The 27434-nt window shown below is 43.0% G+C and overlaps 1 protein-coding gene across 1 annotated transcript in view; it reads right to left on the bottom strand.

The window, feature by feature from the left end:
* LMNB1 (lamin B1) overlaps positions 1–20859 on the bottom strand; it is a 67234-nt gene extending 46375 nt beyond the window's left edge. Inside the window, exon 1 of the mRNA XM_029218100.1 lies at positions 20124–20859. Within this exon, the coding sequence (XP_029073933.1) occupies positions 20124–20482 (359 nt within the window). The 5' untranslated portion in view covers positions 20483–20859. The remainder of the gene's footprint in view (positions 1–20123) is intronic.
* Positions 20860–27434: the final 6575 nt, after the last annotated feature.

The raw sequence follows: 27434 nt of genomic DNA, 5'->3' as shown, positions 1-27434 counted from the left end.
ATTCCTTCTTTTACAAGCGCCATTAATTTTCACTTTTTTTGCAAGTACTTTTGTCCTTGTTCATTGATTCTCATATACAGAAATATAAGAACAAAGTGTTACATAAAGCAATTGAAAATGAGACGTAAATTATTAGATGGTCTCTTAGAGATAGAATAATTACATATCTAGAAAAAGGTATACAAAATTAGTTTTTGAATATTAAATGGCATTTCCATGAAACCCACCAAAGATTATTACACTGCATATATACAAGAATAGATAAGGGCAAGAATTTGTGTTCACCAAATGCTTGCTAAATGCATAAAATCTGTTGGAGATGTGTATTCTTATGGAAAAATTCACCCAAAGTATAATATTGATAGACTTAAGAATACAGACTTTTAAAAGCTACACATCTGAAAAAGCAGACAAGAAACATTCATGTTTCTAAAGATAAAAAATAGAAATTCAAACATCTGGATTTTTTAAATGACTGCCTTCACATGTCAGATAAAACAACAGCTTACAGAAACCAAAACTGACTCTGAGGTCAGTTTTAAGTCCCATTCATAATATTCTATAGCAAAATACTAGGCAACTCTCTGGTTGCTTAGATCACTTCTTAGCAATTTTGAGAAGCTATTATAGATTGTCAGGTTCACCTTATATAAGAGTAGCTGGGCTTCCCTGGTGGCGCAGTGGTTGAGAGTCCACCTGCCGATGCAGGGGACACGGGTTTGTGCCCCGGTCCGGGAAGGTCCCACGTGCCGCGGAGCGTCTGGGCCCATGCGCCATGGCCGCTGAGCCTGCGCGTCCAGAGCCTGTGCTCCGCAACCGGAGAGGCCACAACAGTGAGAGGCCCGCGTACCACAAAAAAAAAAGAAAATCAGGCAATCCCTAATTGCAATCAGGTTAAAATTAGGAAAAATATTAAATAAGACCAACACTGGACCACAGAACCATTTCTCTGAACAAAAGAAATCCACTGACGTAACAGACACAGGAGTGGGGAGTGGACACATACAGTTTAAGTCCTAACAAAAAATGACTTATTGGGGAAAAAAAACAACCAACAATCACAACTTCGTTATATATGCCAGGCCACTGATCTGGGTGTGTGGATATCAGCAACGAACAAAATATACCATCCCGGGCCTTCCCTGGTGGCGCAGTGGTTGAGAGTCTGCCTGCCAATGCAGGGGACACGGGTTTGTGCCACGGTCCGGGAAGATCCCACGTGCCGCGGAGCAGCTAGGCCCGTGGGCCATGGCCGCTGAGCCTGCGCGTCCGGAGCCTGTGCTCCACAATGGGAGAGGCCACAACAGTGGGAGGCCCGCGTAGGGCAAAAAAAAAAAAAAATATATATATATATATATATACACCATCTGATCTTATGGAAGGTACCCTATACTGGGGAGAAGCAAACAATAAACAAATACCTATACAGTCAGGGTAATCAGTATTTTGAAGAAAAATAAATCAGAATAAAGAGTTAGAGAGGGACTTCCCTGGTGGTGCAGCGGTTAAGAATCCACCTGCCAATGCAGGAGACACGGGTTCAACCCCTGGTCCATGGAGATCCCACAGGCTGTGGAGCAACTAAGCCCGTGCGCTACAACTATCGAGCCTGCACTCTAGAGCCCGCAAGCTACAACTACTGAGCCCGCGTGCTACAACTACTGAAGCCCACACACCTAGAGCCCGTGCTCTGCAACAGGAGAAGCCCGCACACCGCAACGAAGAGTAGCCCCGCTTGCTGCAACTAGAGAAAGCCCACGCACAGCAACGAAGACCCAACACAGCCAAAAATAAATAAATAAATAAAATTTATTTTTAAAAAAGAGAGAGAGAAGAGGGGAGGGTGATCATTTTATATAGTGTGGTCAGAAAGAGACTGATTTTATGCCAATAGCCATTTTTCACATCAGAAAATCACTTTTCAAACCCAGATTTTATCCAACAATACAGTTACTAGTATCATTAGTTATTTCACTGCTCCTCTATGGGTTATATGCAACCCAATCTTATAGGAAAATAGTCTCCTAAAAAAATGGTTATTACTAAGTCAATAATTATTTTGGGGGAGCCTAGAGAGTGCTAGGAAATGTGCTGATACAAGAAGCAAAATCAGACACTAGCCCTGTCCACAGAGAGATTCCACTCTAATAAGGGAATCAATCAATCACACAAAATTGTCTTAACAATCAAACTTGTCAGCAACTTTCTTGTCTAAGACAAAAAAGTACACAGTGCTGCAAGAACACCTGATGTAACTTCTGGGTAAAAATGGCACATTAGACATTACTCCACTATTACCCCTTCCAGAAACACAACTAAACAACTGAGGAACAAATTCACAATGAAAACAACTGACAAGGAAAGAACAAAATTTTAGAAGCTGAAATTAGATGAGTGAAAACGAGCTTAGTCCACCCAAGAGTGCTGAATCCCAAAGCCAGACACAGGGCTATGTGAGAAGCAACCTAATTTATACTGTAGATACTGCTGATAGCAAGAGATACCCTGGTACTCTGAAGTAGGACTAGATGAAAATCTATCTAAGAAGCAAAGCAGATCGCACTCCATGCTTCTGGGCCAATGGCCCCTCATTCACCAGGATAAAAGAGGAAAGGTTTACTCTCTAAGGAATAAAACAGAATCTCAGACCTGGTGTCACCTGGTACAGCCAAAGGCAGCACTACCGTACTGAAAAGGCAGGAGAATTCCAGTGGACTTTTACAGATGCTGATGTTGCCTCTCAATCTCCCTCAGCTTAAAGTACGCTGTGCAGCCAAAGCCCAAGAGAGAAGACCTGAAGACACTGATACTGGGTGTTCCCAGTGAAATGATTCCACTGTTACACAATGAAGCTTAGTCAAGAAGCCCCACTCATGCATAGAGCTTCCCATCAGATTTTTAGAGCCCTACTTCTGAATACAGAGGACATACAAGTCATCAGACCTCAGAGAAAAACTCTGTGAATTGACTCACCCAATGGCCATACCACCCTCCCAGTTGTACTTTCTTAAACTAGAAAACTAAAAACTACATTTGCCAGAATCTCTTGCAGCTAGGCTTCTGGATGCAAATTAGGTACTCTAATACATCCATAAGCAATGAAAGAAGGAAGTATCATGGGGCCACCGTCCTGGTCTTTGTGGCAATTTTGCTGCTGACAAGCAGGGTCATTAAAACCTGAAATTCTGGGCTTCCCTGGTGGCGCAGTGGTTGAGAGTCCGCCTGCCAATGCAGGGGACACGAGTTCGTGCCCCGGTCCGGGAGGATCCCACATGCCGCAGAGCGGCTGCTGGGCCTGTGGGCCATGGCCGCTGAGCCTGCGCTTCCGGAGCCTGCGCGTCCGGAGCCTGTGCTCCGCAACGGGAGAGGCCACAACAGTGAGAGGCCCGTGTACCGCAAAGGGGAAAAAACAAAAACAAAAAAAACCTGAAATTCTTTTGTCCTATATCAATACCACACACATTACTGTAGTAAACTTTGAAACCAAGAACTGACTCCTCCAATTTTTGAGATTGTTTTGGCTATTCTGGATACCATGCATTTCCATTTAAGTTTTAGGCTCAGCTTCTCAATTTACAAATGAGGCAGCTGTGATTCTGATAGAAACTGCACTGAATCTGTGGGTCAATTTGGGGAGAATTGCCATCTTAACAATATTAAGGTGTCTAGACACGGCTGTGGGCTCAGGAAGTCTTAGGGCAGCCTGTCTGCTGATGGGTGGGGCTGTGTTCCCACCTGGTTGGCGGCTTGGCCTGAGGCGTCCCAGCACTGGAGCCTACAGACTGTTGGGTGGAGCCAGGTCTCAGTCTGGTTACCTGGGCAAGATGTCCACCTCGAGGAGAGTTCATGCAGATGGATACTCCCCAAAATGTCTGCCACCAGCTTTCATGGTCCCAGAAGAACCACAGCCAACCCCCACCTCCCCAGGAGACCCTCCAAGACCAGCAGCCCCAGATCCAAGATGTCCAGTCCCCTGAAGCAGGTTCTGGCTGTAATGGTCACCACCTTCCACAAGTACTCCAACCAAGAGGGCAACAAGTTCAAGCTGACTAAGGGGGAGATGAAGGAATTCTGCACAGGGAGCTGCCCAACTTTGTGGCGGAGAAGGTGGATGAGGAGGGCCTGAAGAAGCTGATGGGTGATCTGGACCGAGGACAGCAACCAGTAGGTGGACTTCCAGGAGTACACTGTTTTTCTACCCCTCATCACTACCGTGTGCAATGACTTCTTCCAGGGCTCCCCAGAGCAGCGCTGATGCAGAACTCTTGGCTCCCTGCCATGGGTCTCTTGGGCCCAGGAGGACTCTGTCTTTTTTAGTTTTATATTCAGTAGATGTTTTTGCTTCTTGACACCACCCCCGCCAAAAATACATATATATATGCCAATATTAAGTCTTCTAATCCATCAATGTAGGATGTCCTTCCACTTATTTAGGTCTTTAATTTCTTTCAACAATGTTTTGTGATTCTCAGTATACAAGTCTTATACTTCTTCTGTTCAATTTATTCCTAAGTACTTCATCTCTTTGATGCTATGGAAAATGAAGTTTTCTTAATTTCATTTTTGAAAGTGTTCACTGCTAGTTTACAGAAATACAGCTGAGTTTTGTACATTGCTTTCATACCCTGAAATCTTGCTGAGCTTGTTCATTAGCTTTCAAGAGTTTTTAGTTTTTGTTTTTTACAGATTCCTTAGGATTTTCTTAGAATCATTTCATCTGCAAATAGAGACACCGGTGACCCTTGAACATCAAAGGTTTTAACTACAAGGGTCCACTTACGTGAAGATTTTTTTCAATACTAAAAACTATAGTACTACATGATCTGCAGTTGTTTGGCTACAGAGGGTTGACTATAAGTTATACATGGATTTTTGCCTTGCAAAAGTCACCCCCCCCAACCCCCATGCTGTTCAAGCGTCAACTGTGTAGTTGTTTTACTACTTCTTTTCTGATCTGAATGCCTGATTTCTTTTTCTTCCTTAACTGCCCTGGCTAGAACCTCCAATACAATGTTGTATATAAGTGGTAAGAGTGGGCAACCCTGTCTTATTCCTGACCTTAGGGAGAAAGCAGTCAGTCCTTACCATTAAATATGATGTTAGCTACAGGTTTTTCACAGATACCTTTTACCAAGTTAAGAAGTTCCCTTTTATCCCTCATTTGAATATTTTTATCATGAAAGACTGGTACATTTTGTCAAATGCTTTTTCTTCCTCTATTGGGATGATCATATGGTTTTGGTCCTTCGTTCTATTAATAACAGTATATTACACTGTTTACTTTCACAGACTGAACCAACCTTGCATTCCCAGGATAAATCCCACTTGGTGATGCTGTATAATCCTTTTACATGTTGGTGGGTTTGGTTTGCCAGTATTTTTGCACCTATATTCATAAGGGATATTGGTCTGTAAAGTTTTTCTGAAATAATGTCCATTCTAAGTCCATTCTCCAGCTTGCTTGGTGTCATGAGGCAGTTGTTCTTACAGCAACAGCAGTGACAGCTTCCTGGTCCTGAAGTATAGCTATACACTGTTTTTTCAATTCAGTGGTTTCAGTGGTGACCTCAGACATAAATAAAAGCTCCCAAAGAAGATCAGTTCTACAGTGTTTGAGGTATTGTTACTGCTTCTCTGACCCTTCTAATAATTTTTTATAAGCATCTACTTTCCACATTGTTTTCCTTTCTGATTAAGATATCTATTGGTTTCCTGAAAGATACAAAGACCTAAACAATTAGAAAAAGAAATTAACTTGGAACAATCCGGAACTATGAAGGAAAACGGAGACTTCTGAAAAGAGAAACCATTGCATCCATGAAACTGAAATGAGATCAGTATGCTATAAAGAACCATTAAGAATAAAAAGAAGCTATTGGAAATTTCGAATATGACAGCAAAAATTGGAAGATAAAATTGAGAACATCTAGCAGAGAAAAAGAGATTTTTTAAGATAAGAAAACTAAAGGATCAATTTAAGAGGTCCAACATTTGAATAACAGGAGTCTCCAAAAGTAATAAGAGGAAGAAATCATCAATAAAATAATTTAAGAATGTTTCCAAGAACTGAAGACATGAATTTCCAGGCTGAAGAATTCTCACCAAATGACCAGCACAGTGGATGAAAAAAGATCCACACCAAGGAACATCCTTGTGAAATTTAAGAACTAGACCACAAAGATGATACAAGCTTTTTAACTTTTCACTCATTAGTACTTCTTAGCAACAACAGAAGCTAGACAACTGTAGAGCATGCCTTCAAAATCCTGAGGAAATATTCTTTACAACTTAGAATTCTATACCAAAACTATCAATGCTTATGAAATGCAACTAGACTAGAAAAGAGCACAGACTCCAAATGATACTTCTTTAATAAGATAAAACTGGGACTTCCCTCGTGGTTAAGAATCCACCTTCCAAAGCAGGGGACGCAGGTTTGATTCCTGGTCGGGGAGCTAAGATCCCACATGCCACAGGGCACCTAAGCCCACACTCCACAACTACTAAGCCCGTGTGCTCTGGAGCCTGCGCGCCACAACTAGAGAGCCCACGTGCTACAACTAGAGAGCCCGCGTGCTGCAACTACTGAGCTCACGTGCCACAGCTAGAGAGAAGCCCGCGCACCACAATGAAAAACCCCACATGCCACAATGAAGATCCCGTGTGCCACAACTAAGACCCAACGCAGCCCAATAAATAAATAAATATTTTCTTTTAAATAAGATAAAACTAATAGAAAGCCTCCTGATTCTGAATGACTTGGTGTTTTAACAACTGGTATCATCTTTCTTTATAGTTAGCCAAAACTAAGTAAGTAGGAAAAATCCTATTTTCACAGGCAATCAAAAGGTGGTATAGGGAAGGGAAACTAAGTATAGTACACTGTTGAATTCTGCTGGGGGTTATGTTCATAGAGTATAGGTATTTTTGCTATAACACAATATATGTGTTCCTGAAAACTCTTACATTCTGCACATATTAAAATTAACAAAGAATGGGAAAAATAAGGTTGGAACAAACCACTAAAAACCTATGCAACCTTGTAACCAGAGCACTAGCAGTAACATAATTAGTACCCCAGGGACTTCCCTGGTGGTTCAGTGATTAGGAATCCACCTGCCAGTGCAGGCGACACGTGTTTGAGCCCTGGTCGGGGAAGATCCCACATGCCGTGGAACAACTGAGCCCGTGTGCCACACTATTGAGCCTACGCTCTAGAGCTCACGAGCCAGAACTACTGAGGCTGCATGCCACAACTACTGAAGCCCGAGCGCCTAGAGCCCATGCTCCGCAACAAGAGAAGCCACCAGTGAGAAGCCCATGCACCACAACGAAGAGTAGCCCCCACTCACCGTAACTAGAGAAAGCCCACGTGCAGCAACAAAGACCCAACGCAGCCAAAAACAAATTAAAAAAATAATAATAAATTTTAAAAAATAATAATGATGATAATTAGTACTCCAGGAGATGACTTGGACAATGCAAGCAGTCAGTTTAGTGTGTCTAGAGCTGCCTCAAGAGATGCTCAGAGATGCACAACAACATCAGAGTGGCCATGCTGGCTTGCAGGAACTGAGACATTAGAGATAGAAATAGACTCTGAACACAACCCCGGCTACAAGAACAAAGGTGGTGCACACCTCTCTGGGGGAGGGAATCCTGGGTGCAGGCACTCCTTTAACTTTCTTAAAATAGAGTTGAAATCAGAGCTTTCTTTCCCTCTGAACTCTGCTCTTGATATTCTGACTCTCCTTTACTAGGAAAAGTCATATATAAGTCAATACAACCTCTAATTACAATATCATTTCTCTATCTACCAGTCACATATGGCGAATGGGTGCTACAGACGCATTTGCAGCAGAACACAGTGAAATAATACTTAATATACCAAAACTGATCTAAACTAACCTCAACTAAAATGTAATGTATGACTATTGGGAGGATAAGAGGAAGAAAAATTTGTTATGAAGAACAAAATGAAAAAGTCAATTCCTCATCTTCCATGGCACGAAGTCAATAATGCCATTTAGATATCAAGATAAATATCAAACGAGCAGTTAAAATAGTTGAAGGTAATTTTTTCATAAGAAGTCTTGGAGATCTCTGAATCCTTAAATTATGTTCACACATACGCATTTGTTGGATAGTCACAGGTTTTGGGGTTTTTTTGGTAAAAGCTCACATTTACAAAACCAGATAGGGAAGATTTCCCTAAGAAATGAATTAGAGATCTGAGGTTTAAGGAGGAGTTAACCCAATGATGACAGAAGTCCAGACAAAGGAAACTGCATATGCAAAGGCCCTATTAAGAGACAGCATGGTAAACAGGACTGAATAAAAAATTTCATGGTTGGGGAGCAGAGAGCAAGACCAAGTATGGCGTGAGTTGAAGCCACAGTCATTGAGGAGCCAGCTCATAAAGAGAAGAACTTTTAGGTATGTCCAAGATTGTCTAGGGTAATTTCCATTGATGCCAGTGTCCCAGCATAATTATCAATAGCTCCCTCTCTCACACCAAGAAGGAAGTAACCCTGTTTGAATGCTAAATTATACGGTCACCCTAGTATTAGGTAATACTGAGGATTTTACTCTTCATCCTAGAAGCTACTATCCTGGAAGCCACTTAAAGTGTTTTAAGCAAAGGCGGTGAAGCAATCATTTTTTTAGTGAAGAATGTTAGAGGGATAAGTGTTCTGGTACCCTATCCAATGTTTTGTTATATAAACATTGAGTAAGAATCTACTTTAAATCGACCTTTAAGAATGTCTTCTTCCTTTCACATCAAACACTCTTTATGACCTAAACTCATGACCTTTATTCCCATTTCTTCCTTAATTATGGTCAGTGGCTTTGACCCTACTGCTCTTTTCTACCATTAGATGCTCCTCACAGTCAACAATAAGTTCCCAAGAACCAAAGTCAATGGATAATTTCTAGGCCTTATCACACCAAAACTGTACTACCATTCCTTTGTAAATCTCCTTGCCTTTCAGGACAACGCCTCTACTAATGTTTTCCATTTAGAAGCCAACCCTACTTCTCTCTCAACACTCAGATTTCACTGCCTCCCCAATTCCTCTGGGATGTCTCTCAAAACTTTACAAAGCTCCTACTCTGCTTTACGTGGTATGGAGAAAGGGGTAGCCCCTTTCTCCATAGCAAGATGTGGATACTGCTATCACAGCACTTGTTACATTGTACTAGCATACTGCAGTTACAGTATCACAATACTGTAGTGCATTTTATGTCTTCCTCACTACATTGTAAGCAACTTGTTAACAGGCACTAAGTGTCCCATCTCCCTGTTACCAGCATCTGATTCAAGGCCTGGCATGTAGTATTTGTAATAGGGAAGAACCTGACTCCATATTGATCTGTTTCTTCTACTTTAACCTTTGTATTCTATTGCTTTTGCTATAAGTTAATCATTAAATGGATGTTGCCTACAGCTTAAAGTATACATAATGAGCCATCTCCAGGAACCCCGTCTCCCAGTTAAGCTAAAATACCTTGGTTTAGTATTGGAATACCCTTGGAATACCCTAACCAGGCCCACCTGGGAATGGATGCAGGTAAGAAGAAATGAACACATCCCCTCCCATTCTGGCCTGAACCAGGAAATATTAGCAACAACGTATCACCTTTTTTACTTTACCCCTCACCTCCCCTTCTTTGTTCTGAAAGAAACTAGCACCCAAACCCAGGCAAGATGGTTCTTTGGGAAACTAGTCCACCATCTTCTTGGTGTGCTAGCCTTCCAAATAAAGCCACTATTCTTTGCCCCAACAACTCGTTTCTCAATTTACTGGCCTGCTGTGTGGGGAGCAGTACAAGCCTGCACTTCGTAACAGTACCTGTTCCACAAATGTGTGAATAAAAAATGAAAACAATATTTCTGCCATGAGTATTCAAGACTTATTTAGAGATTTTAGTTTATTTTAAAGTTATTATTAAGGCACGGAGTAAAGTAGGAAAGTTTTTCAACAAGGAAGAAAAGACAAAAGAGGTCTCTTTCAGTAATTCATTTTTATCCTTTCCTTATTAGCAAATGAAGCCCTCAGTATTTCAAACAGCTGCCTCAGTTACTGCACCCTCCTGACAAATCCAAGATTATCTCAAATATCACTGTGAAAAACTCACATCTAGTACCATTTCCAAAAGTAGCACCCAAACCTGAAAGTCAACTGTCTTATGTAAAACTTCAAGTCCAAGGACAGATGACAGTGCTCCATGAGCCTGCTTCAGGTCGGTATTAAATGGCATGATCCACGTAAAAACCCTGTAACAATGCTAGAAGACAGAGCTAGGATCTATTCTAGCTCTGCCATTGATCTGCTAAGTTATCCCAGGCAAAATATTTAACCTCTCTGAGCCTCAAGTTTCCTCACCCATCAAACAGGGTTATCGTAACACTTAAAAGACAGTGTCTGTAAAGCACTTAGCATAGTACCTGGCAAACACAATAAGCAGAAGATAAATGTTAGCTCTTTTTGTCCCACATCTTGCACCAGTATTCTTATCTCTCTAGGTCTCAATTTCTGAACCTACACAGTGGGCTGGATAGATCAGATGATCCAAGTCCCCTCCTAGCTATAAAACTGCTATAATCCTATGATCAATAAACACAAATGCGGGGCTTCCCTGGTGGCGCAGTGGTTGAGCGTACGCCTGCCGATGCAGGGGATACGGCTTCGTGTTCCGGTCCGGGAAGATCCCACATGCCGCGGAGTGGCTGGGCCCGTGAGCCATGGCCGCTGAGCCTGCGCCTCAGGAGCTTGTGTTCCGCAACGGGAGAGGCCACAACAGTGAGAGGCCCTCGTATCGCATGCATAAACAAATAAATACATACATACATACAGACAAAGGCAAAAAATTAAATTTAAAAAGGACCAAGTAGGGCTTCCCTGGTGTCGCAGTGGTTGAGAGTCCGCCTGCCGATGCAGGGGATGCGGGTTCACGCCCCGGTCCGGGAAGATCCCACATGCCGCGGAGCGGCTGGGCGCGTGAGCCATGGCCGCTGAGCCTGCGCTTCCGGAGCCTGTGCTCCGCAACGGAAGAGGCCACAACAGTGAGAGGCTCGTGTACCGCAAAAAAAAAAAAAAAAGGACCAAGTAAACATACTAACTAGGGAAAGTCTCACTTATCATCTAGGTCTACAGCAAAGATATCAGCAGAAACCTAAGATTATGACCCAAATGTGGATCTTTTTACTCCTTTATGTTTGCAACATGAGCATAACAATAAAAATGATCGAGAACTAAAAAGAACCTGCAGAAATTAAAAATAAATTCCCCCAAATGGACACCCATATGCTGTTACTGGCATGAAAAACTGGCAAAGTTGTAATTACTTTATGCAATGGTTAACATTTCACCAGTAAATTAGTTTAACATTTAACCATTTTTATCAATATGTTAACCAGGAGAAAAAATTTGATATTGTCAGAAAGTGGGAAGAGGATAATCATGGCCCTCTATGGCCTCTGAGAAATTAGGTAGTCACTGCAAAGCCGACATCTCTGGTCACGGTAAACTAACCCTACCCATTAAAGGCTGTTGACGTATCTTCAAAATGACGACACAGCACATTTACTGACATGTAAAGAAGTTCACAAAGCAGTGTAGCATGAAAGAAGGTTACGCATCAATATTTATCATGAACCCATTTTTCGTTAATAATATGGATATAAAAAGAAAAACTTCAGAGCTCTTATTTATGGAACCAAGGGTGACTTTTATTTTCTTCTTGGTGTTCATCTGTATTTTCTAATTTTCCATAATGAATATATAATTTTTGTGTAACAAAAAAAATTAGTTTTTTAAAATTTCCCAAATATAACAGCCAAAACACAATCCCTTTCATCAGAGAGATATATTGGAAAAAAAAAAAAAAAAAAAGAAGAAGAAGTTAAAAACTCTGATTAGGAAACTTCCCTGGATCCCAGAAATAATTGGGAACTTCAGTTAGACAGGGTGTCGTCACCCAATTAACACTTAAGGCTCATTCTCACTATTTGTGCATGAAATAGACCTACGGTGATGATGTAAAAGTCTAAAGATCTCTAACTCAGAAATACCTGAGGTGAAGTCATCTGGACAAATGAAAAGAACAAGCATAATGGAGTATATGGAAAAAAAAAAAAAAACATTCAGCAGCATATTTTTACAGTGCTTTATCTTTCATTCTGTGTGTTTACTTCCTTGAGCCTGGGTACACCAAAAGATTACCTAGTCTAACCTCCTAGTTTAAATAAACAACTCCAAAAGATACGCTCTACCAAACATCCTTTGAAAGCATGGGAAGGAAGCATCATGATGGTTTCATTACTTAGGACCTGTCACCTAGACTTTAACACCAATTCTAGTCGTCTATCCTTCCTGTTCTTCCCTTGAAAATTAAAGTAATATTTACCATGAAGTTTTATACCTCTCATATTAAGGCAAGGGTGTTACGGGCAACTTGCTTCTACCAGGGCAAAATAAGGACATAAACAAAAGACCAAGTAATATATGGGATCAAGATTGTTTTTCAATTAATTATCCTACCTACAAAGGAAAGTCCCTAGAGCAGATTAGCATTTATTACTTTAGGTTTGAAAACTGAAAAATATTAATGTTAAAACAACCCTGAAGATACTGTTTAGCCCTGCACCTAAATTTCATTCTGTGTGACCAAAATATGTAGAAAGTCAACACAGTAAACATATACAATAAGTCCAAATATACAGTAAATCCCCAGCACCCCCTTCTCCCCAAAGAAAGAGAAAAAAGTTTATCTGATTTACTTTCACTTCCATATACTTCCTAATTTCTTCAAATAGCCAATTCTGATAAAAATCCACCCGTTATTATGAGACAAGTAAATGACAGGCTAGAAAAAGATCTGGGCTTCTTAATTCTTCCTGAGATTCAGAAAACTACTAGTTATGCCTTATCCCAATTACACAGATGAGGCATGAAAGCTCAAAGAATTAAAGTATTAATACCTGCCCCAAGTCACAAAATGTAGGAAGGTGCAACTTCATGTAGTGCTCTTGCTTAACACTACTGTATCTCAGGCTACTGTGACTGACAAGTGTCCCAATTATACATGCGAGTAGCACGTGAACATCTGTACACATTTTTTAACGAAAACACACAAATCCAAATTTCCCAACAGAAGTTTCCTTACTAACGTACTGACAAAGCAAAATCAGAGGAATGTCGTTTTCCCAAAGGAATATACTATGTAGGCTTGATCCCCTCAACCTCAAACCTATCCTATTCAAAACTTGCTTGGGGACGAAGGTAGGAAGCCTACAAATCTTCAGGTGCATATATACTGTGAAAAAAATACAAGCAACATTACACTTTATTCTATTTTAAGAAAAACTTTTCTTTTCATGAAATTATATTTAAAAAGAAGCACCATCTGTTTTGAAAAGATATGAAATTCTGCTTTAAATAACAAATTTTTTGTCCAGTATCTCAAAGACTAATTTGAAAACACTGGCTTTGAGGCCCAATACCTATAATACACTAAACTATGTTTCTTGGGACATCCTTTTTATTTTTTATAAGATTTGGTTTTATATTTTTGGCCGCACTGGGTCTTTGTTGCTGCGCGCAGGCTTTCTCTAGTGGTGAGTGGAGGCTACTCTTTGTTGCGGTGCACGTGCTTCTCATTACATTGCGGTGGCTTCTCTTGTTGTGGAGCACGGGCTCCAGGCACACGGGCTTCAGTAGTTGCAGCATGTGGGTTCGGTAGTTGTGGCGCACAGGCTTAGCCGCTCCATGGCATATGGGATCCTCCCAGACCAGGGATCAAACCTGTGTCACCTGCATTGGCAGGTGGATTCTTTTTTTTGTTGTTCGTTTGTTTGTTTGTTTGTTTTGCGATACCCGGGCCTCTCACTGTTGTGGCCTCTCCCACCGCCGGAGCACAGGCTCCAGACGCACAGGCCCAGCGGCCACGGCTCATGGGCCCAGCCGCTCCGCGGCATGCGGGATCCTCCCAGACCGGGGCACGAACCCACGTCCCCTGCATCGGCAGGCAGACTCCCAACCACTGCGCCACCAGGGAAACCTGGCAGGTGGATTCTTATCCACTATTCCACCAGGGAAGTCCCGGGACATCCTTTAAAAAAAATTTTTTTTAATGAAGGGACAGTAAATTGACTTGCTCAGCATCTCAAACAATGCTACAGCATCCATTATATTAGTTATATTCCAGTGAGCCCCCATCTCCAGTTTCCTAATTAATTCACAATTCTCAAAAAAGAGAAAATGACTTTAGAGTTAATTTTGCATCCTTTCAAGCTTGAATATCTACTGTGAACCAATCAATCAATCAAATTTATTTGTGTTTGAGGAATAAAGCACAACTTCTAGAACCTGATGAGTCAAGCAAAGTTACTAAGAAGTAGTCAATTAAAAAACATGAATCATTACTCTTATATGTAATCCCAGAGCTCTAAAACTTAAATTTTCATTAATTCATTTGGTGACAAATGACCTGAATGGACATGAGGCTATTTTTAGTTGTCTTTCTCCATTTACTGTGACTATTAATCTTTCCCTGCAGAAATACCTGTTTCACATAGAGTGGTACCCGAGACCCCACTGGGGTGTCATATACAGTATACGCATCATACTACCTTCTTAAAGTTGGAATTGCTTTAAATTCCAAACACTTGTGGCTATAAGGGTTTTACATAAAAGACTATGGATCTGTACCACTGAAGAAAAAAAAAAAATGTATGCATCTACAAAATTAGTTACTGAACAACTGTTCCACATAACTTTCTCTTACATTTAGTTTTCCTGCAGAATTAGTTAATACTGAAATTCTCAATTAAGTCAATTTTTCTTTGCTTTTTTTGTTTAAAGTGTTGACTGATGGTATTCATCATCATTCTTGGCAAGTATTCAAAAAAGCTTCCAACGAAATATAATTAGGCTTGGAATGAACTGGAGTAGCTATATCTTAGATCTAAGATCAGTTTCCCTGTAAGAGACCACCTGCACAGAAGCCGTTGTCAAATTCTTTCTAGCAGGACAAGTGTCTCCAAGAATTCTTCTGTCTTTGAGGTATGTTGTATGCTAAAGAACCAAAAAGAGACTAAGTAATTTTGGAATCTATAATTCTCTCAAGACTTGCTTTCTTTTTTTTCTTTCTTTTTAAATGAAAGCTTATTTATTTATTTTTGGCTGTGTTGGTCTTTGTTTCTGTGCGAGGGCTTTCTCTAGTTGCGGCGAGCGGGGGCCACTCTTCATCGCGGTGCGCGGGCCTCTCACTGTCACGGCCTCTCTTGTTGCAGAGCACAAGCTCCAGACACGCAGGCTCAGTAGTTGTGGTTCAAAGGCCTAGTTGCTCCGCGGCATGTGGGATCTTCCCAGACCAGGGCTCGAACCCGTGTCAACTGAATTGGCAGGCGGATTCTCAACCACTGCGCCACCAGGGAAGCCCCAAGAATTGCTTTCTTAACCTAAGTCCACCTAACAGACTAATTACAAAGACTCTAACTCCAAATAAATTACAGAAAATTATTCTTAAACGAAAGAGCTCAATGGACCCAAACAGATAATAAAACATTTCTTCCTTTTCATCTTACAAATTGTACTTCAATTACTGTTCAAAATTAAAATATTTCCAAGATTTCCAAGGATTACTATGCACAGGCACTGACCTGCCCACTAGACCCTAATAAAAAAGCAGTAGGGACTTCCCTGGTGGCGCAGTGGTTAAGAATCCGCCTGCCAACACAGGTGACACGGGTTTGATCCCTGGTCTGAGAAGATCCCACATGCCACAGAGCAACTAAGCCCGTGCACCACAACTACTGAGCCTGCTCTCTAGAGCCCACGAGCCACAAATACTGAGCCCACATGCCACAACTACTGAAGCCTGTGCGCCTAGAGCCCGTGCTCAGCAACAAGAGAAGCCACCACAAATGAGAAGCCCACGCACCGCAATCAAGAGTAGCCCCTGCTCGCCACAACTAGAGAAAGCCCGCATGCAGGAACGGAGACCCAACGCAACCCAAAATAAACAAATATTAAGAAAAAAAAGCAGTAAACAACGAATAAACCCACAGCAAGAAAGTGAACAGAAAAAGGATCATTAGCAAACATTTCAACAAATTTCTAGTAGATAAAATGTAGAGGACGTCCCTGGTGACATAGTGGTTAAGAATCTGCTTGCCAATGCAGGGGACATGGGTTTGAGCCCCGGTCCGGGAAGATCTCACATGCCGCGGAGCAACTAAGCCCGTACGCCACAACTACTGAAGCCTGCGTGCCTAGGGCCCATGCTCTGCAACAAGAGAAGCCACTGCAATGAGAAGCCTGCGCACCACAATGAAGAGTAGTCCCCACTTGCTGCAACTAGAGAAAGCCTGTGTGCAGCAACAAAGACCCAACACAGCCAAAGATAAATAAATTAATTAATTAAAAAAAAATAAAAACTTAGTGGCTTAAAAAAATATATAGATAAAAGTACCTACCACAGAACGTGCACACAGGGGCTACAGGAGAAAGTGAGGCAGACTTAAAATGAGGGATTAACTCATGAAACAGCTTTGCACCTCGCCCTCCTGGGCACCCCTTAACATAACTGCAGGCTTTCCAACAAGTTGGCCAAGAATACATCCCATTCCTACATAAAGAGATCCTAATTTGCTCTTACACTCAGAAAAGTGGGAAGGAGCTACCTAAATAACTCGGCAGTAATATTCAAGCATTACCTAGTTCTTCATTTGAAAATGTAGACAACCAAGGATCAGCAATTGACAAAAATGAGTAGGAAGATAAAAAGCAAACCAAACAAAAAGAACAAGTGACCAGGGAGGGAAAAGAGATAATCCAATTAACAGAAGAGAATTTAAAAAGAAAACCCTAAATATTACCCTCAGACAGATTAAAGAAAATAATGCATCCTTAAAAATAAACACAAGCTGAAAAAAAGAGAAATACCTGTACAAAAAGATTTCTTGGAATTAAAAGTATGACTTGTGCCTTTAAATGTCACTATTGAGCTGGAGAAGAGCAAAGTAATTTCCCAGGATGAAAAAAAGAATTATAAGGAAACAAGAAACCCAAGAGTTCAACATTCCAACAAGAGAGAAACAAAGAAAATGGAGCACAGAAAACACAGAATAAAGTAAATTTCCCAGAGCTAAACAAAGACCAAGACTTTAAATGGAAAGGACCTGCTTATAACAACTACAATGCATAAGAGAATATCCATACCTAGACCTATCACCATGCAATCCCAGAAAACCAGGAGAAAAGAAAATTCCAAAGCTTCCCGAGAGGCAAAGCAATTACCAAAAGAAAGTAACTGTGACTGGCATTAGGTAGACATGAACAACAACTGGCTACTAGAAGACAACGGGGCAATACGATACTTTCCAAGCTGTGAGGGAAAATGTTGAACCAGTATTCTATACCTAGCCCAACTATTCATCAAGCATGAGACAAAAATCAAAATTATTTTCAGATACACGAGACTTGGAAAGTCTACCTCCTGCCATCTTTTCTGAATAAGTAACTTAAGGATGTTCTCTAATAAAATGAAGAAACCAAGGAAGTGAAAATATATGATACAGGAGGAAACTGGGTCTAAATCAGGTAAATTCCTAGGACGTCAACTGCACATCATGTCTTAAGAGCAGAGAGCTTAAGGGAAGAAAGTAGCCTCATATAATAGATATTATGATTAGATATCTTTTAAAAGTTTGAAGATATGCTAAAGGCAAAACTTTCTTTAATCAGCAAGAAAAATGGAAGGCTATTTAGGAACAAAATTGTACAAAGAAAGTCAGGATTGAAATATGAAAGTAAAATGTGGTATGTTTTGAGGAATTGATGGCACATCAGAAAATAAAATACATCTAATCCTAATAGATATATATGTTCAGGCTCTCTCTATATAGTTATATATAGACATTTATCTATCTATAAAATCCGAGTACACTACCTGACATCTCAAAGAAAATTGTTTTCAATTGTCAAGCCCTCAGACAGGCCTTCCTTAACTATACCATCCCTTCACCCTGCTCTATTTTTATTCCCCTAGTATCTGTTATCCTAACATTATATCACATTCACTGATTTCATTGATTCTAACACATATATTCTTCACTTTTTAATCTTGATGAAACCAGCATGCATTTTACAATCCATGCAGAGCATTTTACAACTACAGTCAGCCAGGTGGCAGTCTTGTTACTGTGTGAAAAACCTTCAGTGGATACCTTCTGAAAAGATTATAAAAGCACCAGCATCAAAATGTTTCAAATTAGCTGAAATACAATTTTTATTCGCTTACTGGGTATCTCCCCTATCATCAACATAAGGGCAGTAACTTATTTTTTTCAAATCTCTGTATCCTCTACATAAAACAGTGACTGGCAGGTAACATACTTAATCTGTGTCACACTTTAACATCTCTGAAAACAGGGTGGGTCCAACAGGATGGATCCTGCATAGTGGGCCCTGAAGTTTTTCTTCTTAGTGGTACATGTGATAATGGTGAATCATATAAGCAATGGCATCCAAGATATGAAGAAATTCAGTAATGAAAAGTTTGGAGGAAGATGGAGACAGTAGTGAGTGAATTGACCCATTTCAAAAGACGACTCCAAAGATTAGAAAATCCAGGAAACAGAAACATAAGCTTATTATTATTTTTATTTTGTGGAACTAAATACTCAAAGAAATAAAAACAAAAGAGGCTAAATGTGATTGTCTCCTGGAAGGAGGCAAGAGACATCGTTTTTCACTATAAGCCCGTCTATACATTTTTTTTTACCAAGTGCACATATTCTTTATGAACCGTTTTTCAAGTATTGAACAAGATGGGGAAGTTGAGATTCACATACTGAAAATCAGAGACTGAGACAGGAACATTTACACGGAGACAGAGGGACATTCAGGGGAACACAAAGTCAAAGTCAGAATCAGGTATCTCCACAGATTTCAACGGGCAAGAGGGGATGAAGACCGCCGGAATTCTGGAGGCAAACCGAGCAATATTCTAAAGCGTGACTTCAACACTAGCTGCCTACTGAGGATAACTATGCCATTTTGCTCATCAGAAAGGCAAGGTAGGATCGGCAAAGGCTTGCTAGTTTATCCGTGTGCCCTGAACTGAAAAATTCAGACCCTCTTATGTGAAAAAATTACAAGCTCTCCCTCGCCACAACTCTCCACATTTACACAACACCCTTTCACCTGCCCTGGCCTGTCAACAATAAGGACAGATGCGGGGACTGAGCTGGGTCTCCTCTACGCCCGAAAAAGCAAGTGACTATGTCTGGGCGATACAAAAGCTAGGGGAGAGAACTGCTGCGGGAGGGCAGGCGGTTCGTCGATCCGAGAACGGTGGCCAAGACGTGAAAAAACCCAGCTTGCGGAGTCCGGTGCAGAGAAACACCCAAAGACCGCGGCCTGTCTCGGCATAAAGAAAGGACACCTTTCCCCAGAGAAAGCTAACCAGCTTGAACACCCAACTTGCCCAGAGCCGACAGTGGCGCGCAGTTCAGACTCCGCCCCTCCCTCTTCGCCCAAGGCAGGCGCAGAAAGATCGCAAAATATCACAGGGCCAAGACTGAGCGCGCCAAAGCGGGACCCACCCCCGGGAGACCGGGACGCCGGAGGCAGGTCCCTCCCCTTCCTCTCTCCGCCCGCGCAGAGCTCATTCATTCTCCAGGCGGGCAGCCGGTCCTCCCCGGCCGGCCATTCCTGCACCGCAAACCCACCAGACGCTTTGTCTCGGGCCCGGCCGGAAACCGGGGCGCGCATTCGAGCGCGCGCCCAGACGCAACCTCCCCGCACCTGGCGCCCGCCCGATCTCCGCGCGTTTAAAGCCTTCTGGATCCCGGGGTCCGAGGCCCGAAGCCGGTCGCCTGTCGCTGACGGCCCCAGGCGCGCACTTCGCCGAGTCCCACTGGGTATCCAGGATCGGGAAATGTGCATCCCGGTCCCACCATCACTACAGCTTGAGACCCCCGCGCGACCCCCGCCCCCGCTGAAAAACACTAGATTCTTTCTCCTTCTTAGAGACCGAGACCCTGCCCCTTCCGAAGGACGTGAGCACCCCGGCCCTCGCCCTCCCGCCCGAGCTGCGCCCCCGGCACTCACTTGAGGAGCAGCTGGTCGTGCTCGGCCTTGAACTTGCCCAGCTCGATCTGCAGCTTGGCGCGCTCGCGGGCCGTGTCGTCGAGCGCGCGTCGCGCGTCGGCCAGCTCGGTCTCGTAGAGTGCCTTGAGGCCGGTGAGCTCGCGGCCGCGCACCTCCTCACGCTCCGTCACCTGCAGCTGCAGCGCGCTGTTCTCCGTCTCCAGGCTGCGCACCTTGTCGATGTACACGGCCAGCCGGTCGTTGAGCTCGCGCAGCTCCTCCTTCTCTTGCAGCCGCGACAGCCGCGTGGGGCTCAGTGGCGTGGCTGGGCCGCCGGCGCGGCTGCCCGTCCGCGGCTGCACGGGGGTCGCTGTCGCCATGGCGATCGGCGAGGAGAGCTGAGCGCTGAGGCCGCGGGCAGCGCCGGAACACGGAGGGGGCGTCAGGCGGAGAAGCGTGAGGGAAGGCACGAACCGACGATCCGCGCTCGCGGAGAGGCAGACGTCGGGGGGAAGGACGAAGCACCTGGGATGGCGGGAGAGGGGTTATAGCACAAAGGGCAAAGGGGGAGGACTACGAATCAATTAAACGTAAAACGTCCTTTGTAAGAAAACATGCACACACACACGCGCGCACACACGCTCAGGAAATACAGGGTGAGGGTGGCCGGGAGAGCCGAGCAGAGTCCGCGCGCCGCCACCGCCGCCGCCGCCGCCGCCGCCGCCGCCGAGTCTCCCGCCCGCAGCACTTTGTTTCCTCTCAGGCGGCGCTGAGCCGCGGGCGGGGGGAGGAGGGCGGAGGGGCGGGCTGGCTGCGAGCCGCTGGGGGCGGAGGTGGCGCGGACCGCGGCGCCGCGCTCCCCAAGATGGCCGGCGCGCTCCGGCGTATCCACGTGACCGTCTCTGGCCAATGGGGGGCCGGCAACTCGGGGGCCGGGCCTGTAAATTCAAAATCTGGCCCTCAGGCAACCGTCGGCTCGGCGCGCCCGGCTGGGCGTGGCTGGGGGCGGAAGGACTGAGGGCTGTGGGGAGGGGTCCCGGGGACTGCTCGAGCGGCGGCTTTGGGCTCCGCGCCGGCTGTGCCTTCCCACCAGCCCGCGGGGACCGCTAGTCGGGTCGGGTCGGCGGATGGCGGGAAGGGGCCCAGAGGCTTCCGGGGCGGGTCCGTGCCGCCGCCCACACCCGGCGGTTCAGGGAAATTCAAATGTAAACGTCTCTAACTGACACACGCACAACTCGTAGAGCCCGGGACGACCGCGGGCGTTGTAACCTTATCCCGGCCCCGCGGTGAGGGTTCGGAAAAAGGCCTGGAGGCCCGGCCGCTGTGGAGTTATGTAATGAGCGCTGGTGTCCGAGGTTCAAGACCAACTGCGTGCGGGTTCCAAGTGCAAACCTTTATTTTTCTCTCAGGTGGAAAACGGTGTAGCAAAACACCTCCTCCCATCAAATTGACGCACGCGTGTCTTGAAGCGGATGGATAAAGACCACAGAAAAGCCAGTGCTGATGTGCGGTCCCCGATTCGTTTATTTCTTAACAATTTAGGGCTTTATAAAATCAAAACCACCTCACAAGTGATATGATTAACATGTTACTAAGTAAATAGCACAAGCTCTTCATGGTCATGCTTCACTAAAATCCCATGTATCAAAATCGAAACTTGTGAAAACTTAAGTAGAAATGCTTTTTGCTTTGAAAAGGGATTCCCCTGAAATGTAATTGACCACAGTTCTAATAGAATGTCCATCAATCCCTTTGAAAACTTTTAAAACTTTTAAACTTTTAGACTTAACATTTATTGAAGTTTACTATGTGCCCTGCCCTGGGCTTTTCGTGGATTATCCATCCACACATTCTGTGGTGTGGGAACCAGATTCCTTCCATTTGAAAATGTATCCACGTAATAGATGAATTTCCTTACAGCCGCCCGGCAGGCGGCAGGACTGCCTTTGAACCCAGGCGGTTTCAATCGCCTCCAGAGCCTCGCCCTCAACTATAAGCTGGAAGGCCAACTCAACCCTTTAGGGACGCATCGGTAGAGTAATTACAGGTTAGTTACCTTAATAATGGCAGAAATGAAGACTAGAATGTTCTTTCTTTCTTTCTTTCTTTCTTTCTTTCTTTCTTTCTTTCTTTCTTTCTTTCTTTCTTTCTTTCTTTCTTTCTTTCTTTCTTTATTTTCCGGTACGCGGGCTTCTCACTGTTGTGGCCTCTCCCGTTGCGGAGCACAGGCTCCGGACGCGCAGGCTCAGCGGCCATGGCTCACAGGCCCTGCTGCTCCGCGGCATGTGGGATCCTCCCGGACCGGGGCACGAACCTGTGTCCCCTGCATCGGCAGGCGGACTCTGAACCCCTGCGCCACCAGGGAAGCCCTAGAATGTTCTTTAAATATTAATCATGCACATAAGAATTAGTGAAGGGCACCGGTTGAATATCATCCTCCTTGAATTTCCGGGCACTCTATTAGTGATGATACTCTTCTTGTTAACGGTTCTATTTCCTACCCTGTTTGTTATCTAAAATACCTCCTTCCTTAACGCCCTTGACAATTAAAAAGTTGAAAAGGTTCTTTTTTGAAGTTGGTGTTAGGAGTTTATAAGTATTCAAGTAAAGTTTTAATAACTTAAAAGGACCTTGAAAATCTAAATTACTTATAAAGAAATGAGGCCTAAAGAAGGTGAGTGCTGTGTCCAAGGTGGTAGAATCCGGATTGCAATGTAATTCCAGTCTTCTTGAGGCCCTTTCCGCTACACTGACAGCTTGGCTTTCACTCCATACCCTCCTTTTACCTCAGACGTTAAAAAAATATATTTGGAAATATTTGAAAGTTATTTTCTCTCCATTTTTGAAGACTGTATGTGAAGTGATTTCACGCATGATTTCTACTGCTCTCAACCCCACTAAGCTTTCCCTTGAAAGCTTGAGAATCCCTCAATCTCATTGTTTTAGGAAACTCAGATTATATCCTATTAGCTGAAACAACAAATACACTGGAGTCAGACAGTTGGGGATTTGCTGTTGATAGCAATGTAACTTTATGGAAGTTACTCCTCGGGTTCCTCATAGGAAATGGGGATGATTCCTACCTTGCAGGGGTTTGCAATAATTAAAGTTATATGTGTAGTGTTTAGACATAATATGGGAAGGCTAAATAGTAATCCTTACTAATAGTAATCCTGTGTCTCCTACCAAAAGCAATGAAAAAAGATGGAAAACCTCTTAGCCTTAGAATTAGGTACTTGCGCAAACATTTGGTCAGGCACTTTACTAAATGTAAACTTCTCTTATTCTCTTGGCTTTTCCCAAGCCTAACTCTGTACCTGGAATAAGGCCTATTTCATCCCTGCTCTTTCATACTAAATGTGCCCAGCCCTCTTCATTTAAAGAATTCCTGCAATCCCATTACCACCACTGTTTTCCCCAATAAATGAGAAGTAGCAAATACTGTATGAGTATGGTGACAATGCTCCTGCATTTACAAAGACAATCATGATTTCAAATATTCTGTCTGATTTTTTTCTATAAACCTTCACTTACTTGTCAGTGCACGTATTCTGATTAGTGGTTAGGCCATATATATTGCCACCAAGCTTCAACTTCCCATGGCATCACTTACCTCTTTGAAACTCCTCCCAAAACACACAGCTGCCTCGCTACATGCAGCAAATTTATTTGACATTTGCCCTACTTTCTGTATGTCTTATGGATCTGGGACAATAAAACACAGGATACCTATCAGGTCTGGGCAGAAGGGACCCAGACTAGGATGGGGGTAGGTAGAAAGGGAGAAGAGAAGGAGAGACTGAAAGCTAGCAAGTAACCCAATTTTGTCCCAGGAGATGGGGGAGACAGCTGGCAGTTAGCTGAGTATACAGTGTAAACAAATGGGGAAGCTAGGGATGCGGTACAAAATGAAGAAAAGTATTGCTAAGCAGTGTCTCTTTTTTTAACTGGTATCTCTTCAGTATATGTTTTCTGAATATTTGAATGACGAAATAAATTAATACATGGTCTTCCACTAGACCAGATTGTTTCTATTTAATATACTTTGCAAAGTTAATACTTTTTCTAGGTATCGTAAAAACATAAGAATAAATCATGTTTTAGAAGGTTGAGTGACTATCCAGAATCCACTCCAACTCTGATAAAATAATATTTGTTTTTTAAAAAGAGCTTAAGAGTTTTAAAGGGTATTTACCACCCTCAATAGAGTTCTCTTAGCGTAGCCCCATGAAGTTTATACACTGCTTAAAATTGTTTTCCAAATTGCATGTTAAAATCTGGATACATGGCAAGAGTAGGATTGGCAGGATTATTTTAACTCAATGGTTCCATCTGACTGATCGCTTGTGATTTACGCAAAAAGAAAAACCAATTTGCACTTTTGTATTTTAGTTTTATTTTATGCCAAAATATGCTCATAAACCTACAACATTTTATTTAAATTATTTTTAAAAGATATCTTTCAAGCATTTGTTAAACTAAACTATGCATCTGATTTTTAACAGCTTTTTTTTTAGTCGTACAAAAGTATGCCCCTTCAACCTGTATTCTGCATCTTTGCCTTTAGAATGGTAAAAATAACAAAAAAGACTGGTGTCTAAGTGTAGAGTTTACATGTAATTCAGCTGTTTCTGCTCTGATTGGAACTGACCCCACTCAAAGAGTTTTTCATGAAAAAACAAAGTCTTTAGTCACTTTATCTGGATGTATGGTTTATCCCTCCCAATAACACTTTAATTTATTCATTTAGTTCATAGATTATTGAGGTAAGACTTTCCTTGCCTAAAATATCTTCCCCCCCAGTCTTCCTCTGTCACTTTGCCTGAAATTTCCCCATAAAACTTAGTCTTTTAGGTCAATCTAGAAAAGTAAGGGCACTGTTTCCAGACCCCACAGCTGAGTTCAGGAATGCAGAGGAAAAAGGAACTTACAATATTTGCACAGTTGATATGGTAAAGTATAAGAATGAAGTTTCAACCAGCTGTCAGGATGTTCTTTTCTTCTTCCTCATTACCACAATTTTGGGGTGCCATTCTTCCCAGAATGGCATGGTTAAACCAGAACTAAAGATAATCACACCATTCTCAGCTTTAAGTTCAATAGCGTTGACATTGGTATAAGAAAAGATTTGAAAAGAAGTGTAATCTGGCTAAACCAGTCCCCTCCACCCCATTTCCCATCCCTATCACCCCAACCCCAGTGAATGCCTCCTGGCTGGGAAAGGAAGGAGAGTTTGAAGCCACATGCACTGTGGGAGTCATGGTCCCTTGTCCCATTCCTGAGCTGAGTTGAGGATAGGGGTGAAGGATCCAAGAGGAGAGATGGTTTGTGCCTCACAACAAAGTCTCTTGTTTCCTTCTGTCTTGAGGCAACAGAACAGAAGCCAAGAGCAGCCTTCCTTAGAACGATTGTAGACAGCAGCCTCAAAACAATGGCAACAAGGGGTATGAAGAGCAACAAGGGGAGTGCAGAACAGCCTAACCTTCTGTGATTGTTAATGTTATGTGTTAATTTAGCTGGACCACCGTGCCCAGATATGTGGTCAAGTATTATCTGGATATTTCTGTGAGGGTGTTTTAGATGAAATTAACATTTGAATCAGTGGACTTTGAGTAAAGCAGATTGACCTCCATGCTGTGAGTGGGCCTCATCCAATCAGTTGAAGGCCTGAAAAGAACAAAAGACTGATATCCCCAAGCAAGACAAAATTTTAACAGCGGACAGCCTTCAGACTTGAATTGCAACATTGGCTCCTCCTGTATCTCCAGCCTTCCAGCCTATCCTGTAGATTTTGGACTTGCTAACCTCCCTAATCACACAATCCAATTCCTTAAAATAAATCTGTCTATATATACACCTCCTACTGGATCTGTTTCTTTGGAGAACCCTTACGTACACCTTTCCTATGCCCATAAGAAGAATGTGGAGGAGCTAAGGAAAGCCAACAGATTGAATTGAGTGAATTGCACAGGGACGCTGCAGACTGAGCTGGGTGAACTGGCCACTCAAGTCATGGTGGAACTGCAGACAATTCAGCAGAAGCATTGAAGACAGACGTGACAGAGGCCAATGTACTCAGGAACTAAAAGAAGTCACATATAGAAAAGGCCAGCACAGAATGGAGACAGAGCAAAACCAAGAGGCAGATGGCTCTCCCTACGGTTGGTAAGAATCTCCTTGGACTTAAAATCAATCTAAGGACAGAAAGGATGAGGTGAAAAATCTTTGGAATATTAAACTCGAATATAATTTATATATAAACCTCAACTGGTCCATGCCACTGGGAGATTGCAATCCCATCATCAGAATGGTCTCCTTCTAGATCTCTTCACACTGCTTTTCCTCCCAAGTAGTCTTTATTCTAACATGAGCTCTCTCCACAAGGTTGAAAACCTGGCTTCTAAACACTGAAGCCAAAGTTCTACTAACTCACAATATAACAAATCTCAGGCAAACTGATTTGCCTCTTTGGGTCACATGCCCAGCCTTGAATGGACTGCTGTGTCCAGAGCTAGGATGTACTCTGGTTAACCAAGTCCAAACCCAAAATCACTTGTTTGACAGTCAGGGGTGGGAGAGAGTCAGGAGTCAAGGCTGGCCTCACCAGACCATATAGGATGGGATTCCATCAGCAATGAAGAGTTCATCCTAAACAGGAATGAAGGGATGCTGGACAAAATAACCCAGCATATATCTACCTCATGGAAGGACAGTAAGAGAAATGACATAAATAGTGCTCTTCTGGCCTAAAATTCTCCATAAATTTGCATATTAAAAAAACATTAAAGTAGAAACTCTTAAAGGTTCAGGATACCTAAAAAGTCATGCCCGTTTTCTCACTCATTAATCCATGCATTTATTCATCAAACATTTGTGGAGGACTTACTACATTCAGAGCAAGGATGACTGAAGTCCATGCATGATCCCTGCTTTGAGGAGCTTGCCAGTCCAGTGATGGACAGGCAAACATTCATGTAAATAAATTCTGCCTCACAGTGCCTGGTACTAAAAATAAGGCATGAACAAGGTAGTGTAGGTTCAACAAGGACCAGACAGGCCTCTGAGTTGGGAGGAGGAAACCACTCACAGACAGATGATCCCTGAGCTGGGCTGGTAAGAATGTCAGTCTTCAGGGACTGGCAAATGGATCGGGTACTTAATGGAGACCTGTAAATGGCAACCAACATCTCCAGGGGGAATTAGAGGGAAACCCCAGATGGAATCCTTAACCTCCTTGTGGTGTGCTTTTTATTTCAAACCACACTGTGTAGGGGGTGCTTCAAACTAGGAATTAGTAAGGTGGTAAGGGAAACAGATTTTAGTCAACAATCT

Source organism: Monodon monoceros, unplaced genomic scaffold, assembly GCF_005190385.1.
Source record: "Monodon monoceros isolate NGI ecotype Baffin Bay Population unplaced genomic scaffold, NGI_Narwhal_1 Super_Scaffold_12, whole genome shotgun sequence".
Lineage (NCBI taxonomy): Eukaryota > Metazoa > Chordata > Mammalia > Artiodactyla > Monodontidae > Monodon > Monodon monoceros.
The sequence above is the reverse complement of the archived record's forward strand: the minus strand, read 5'-3'. Positions and strand labels throughout refer to the sequence as shown.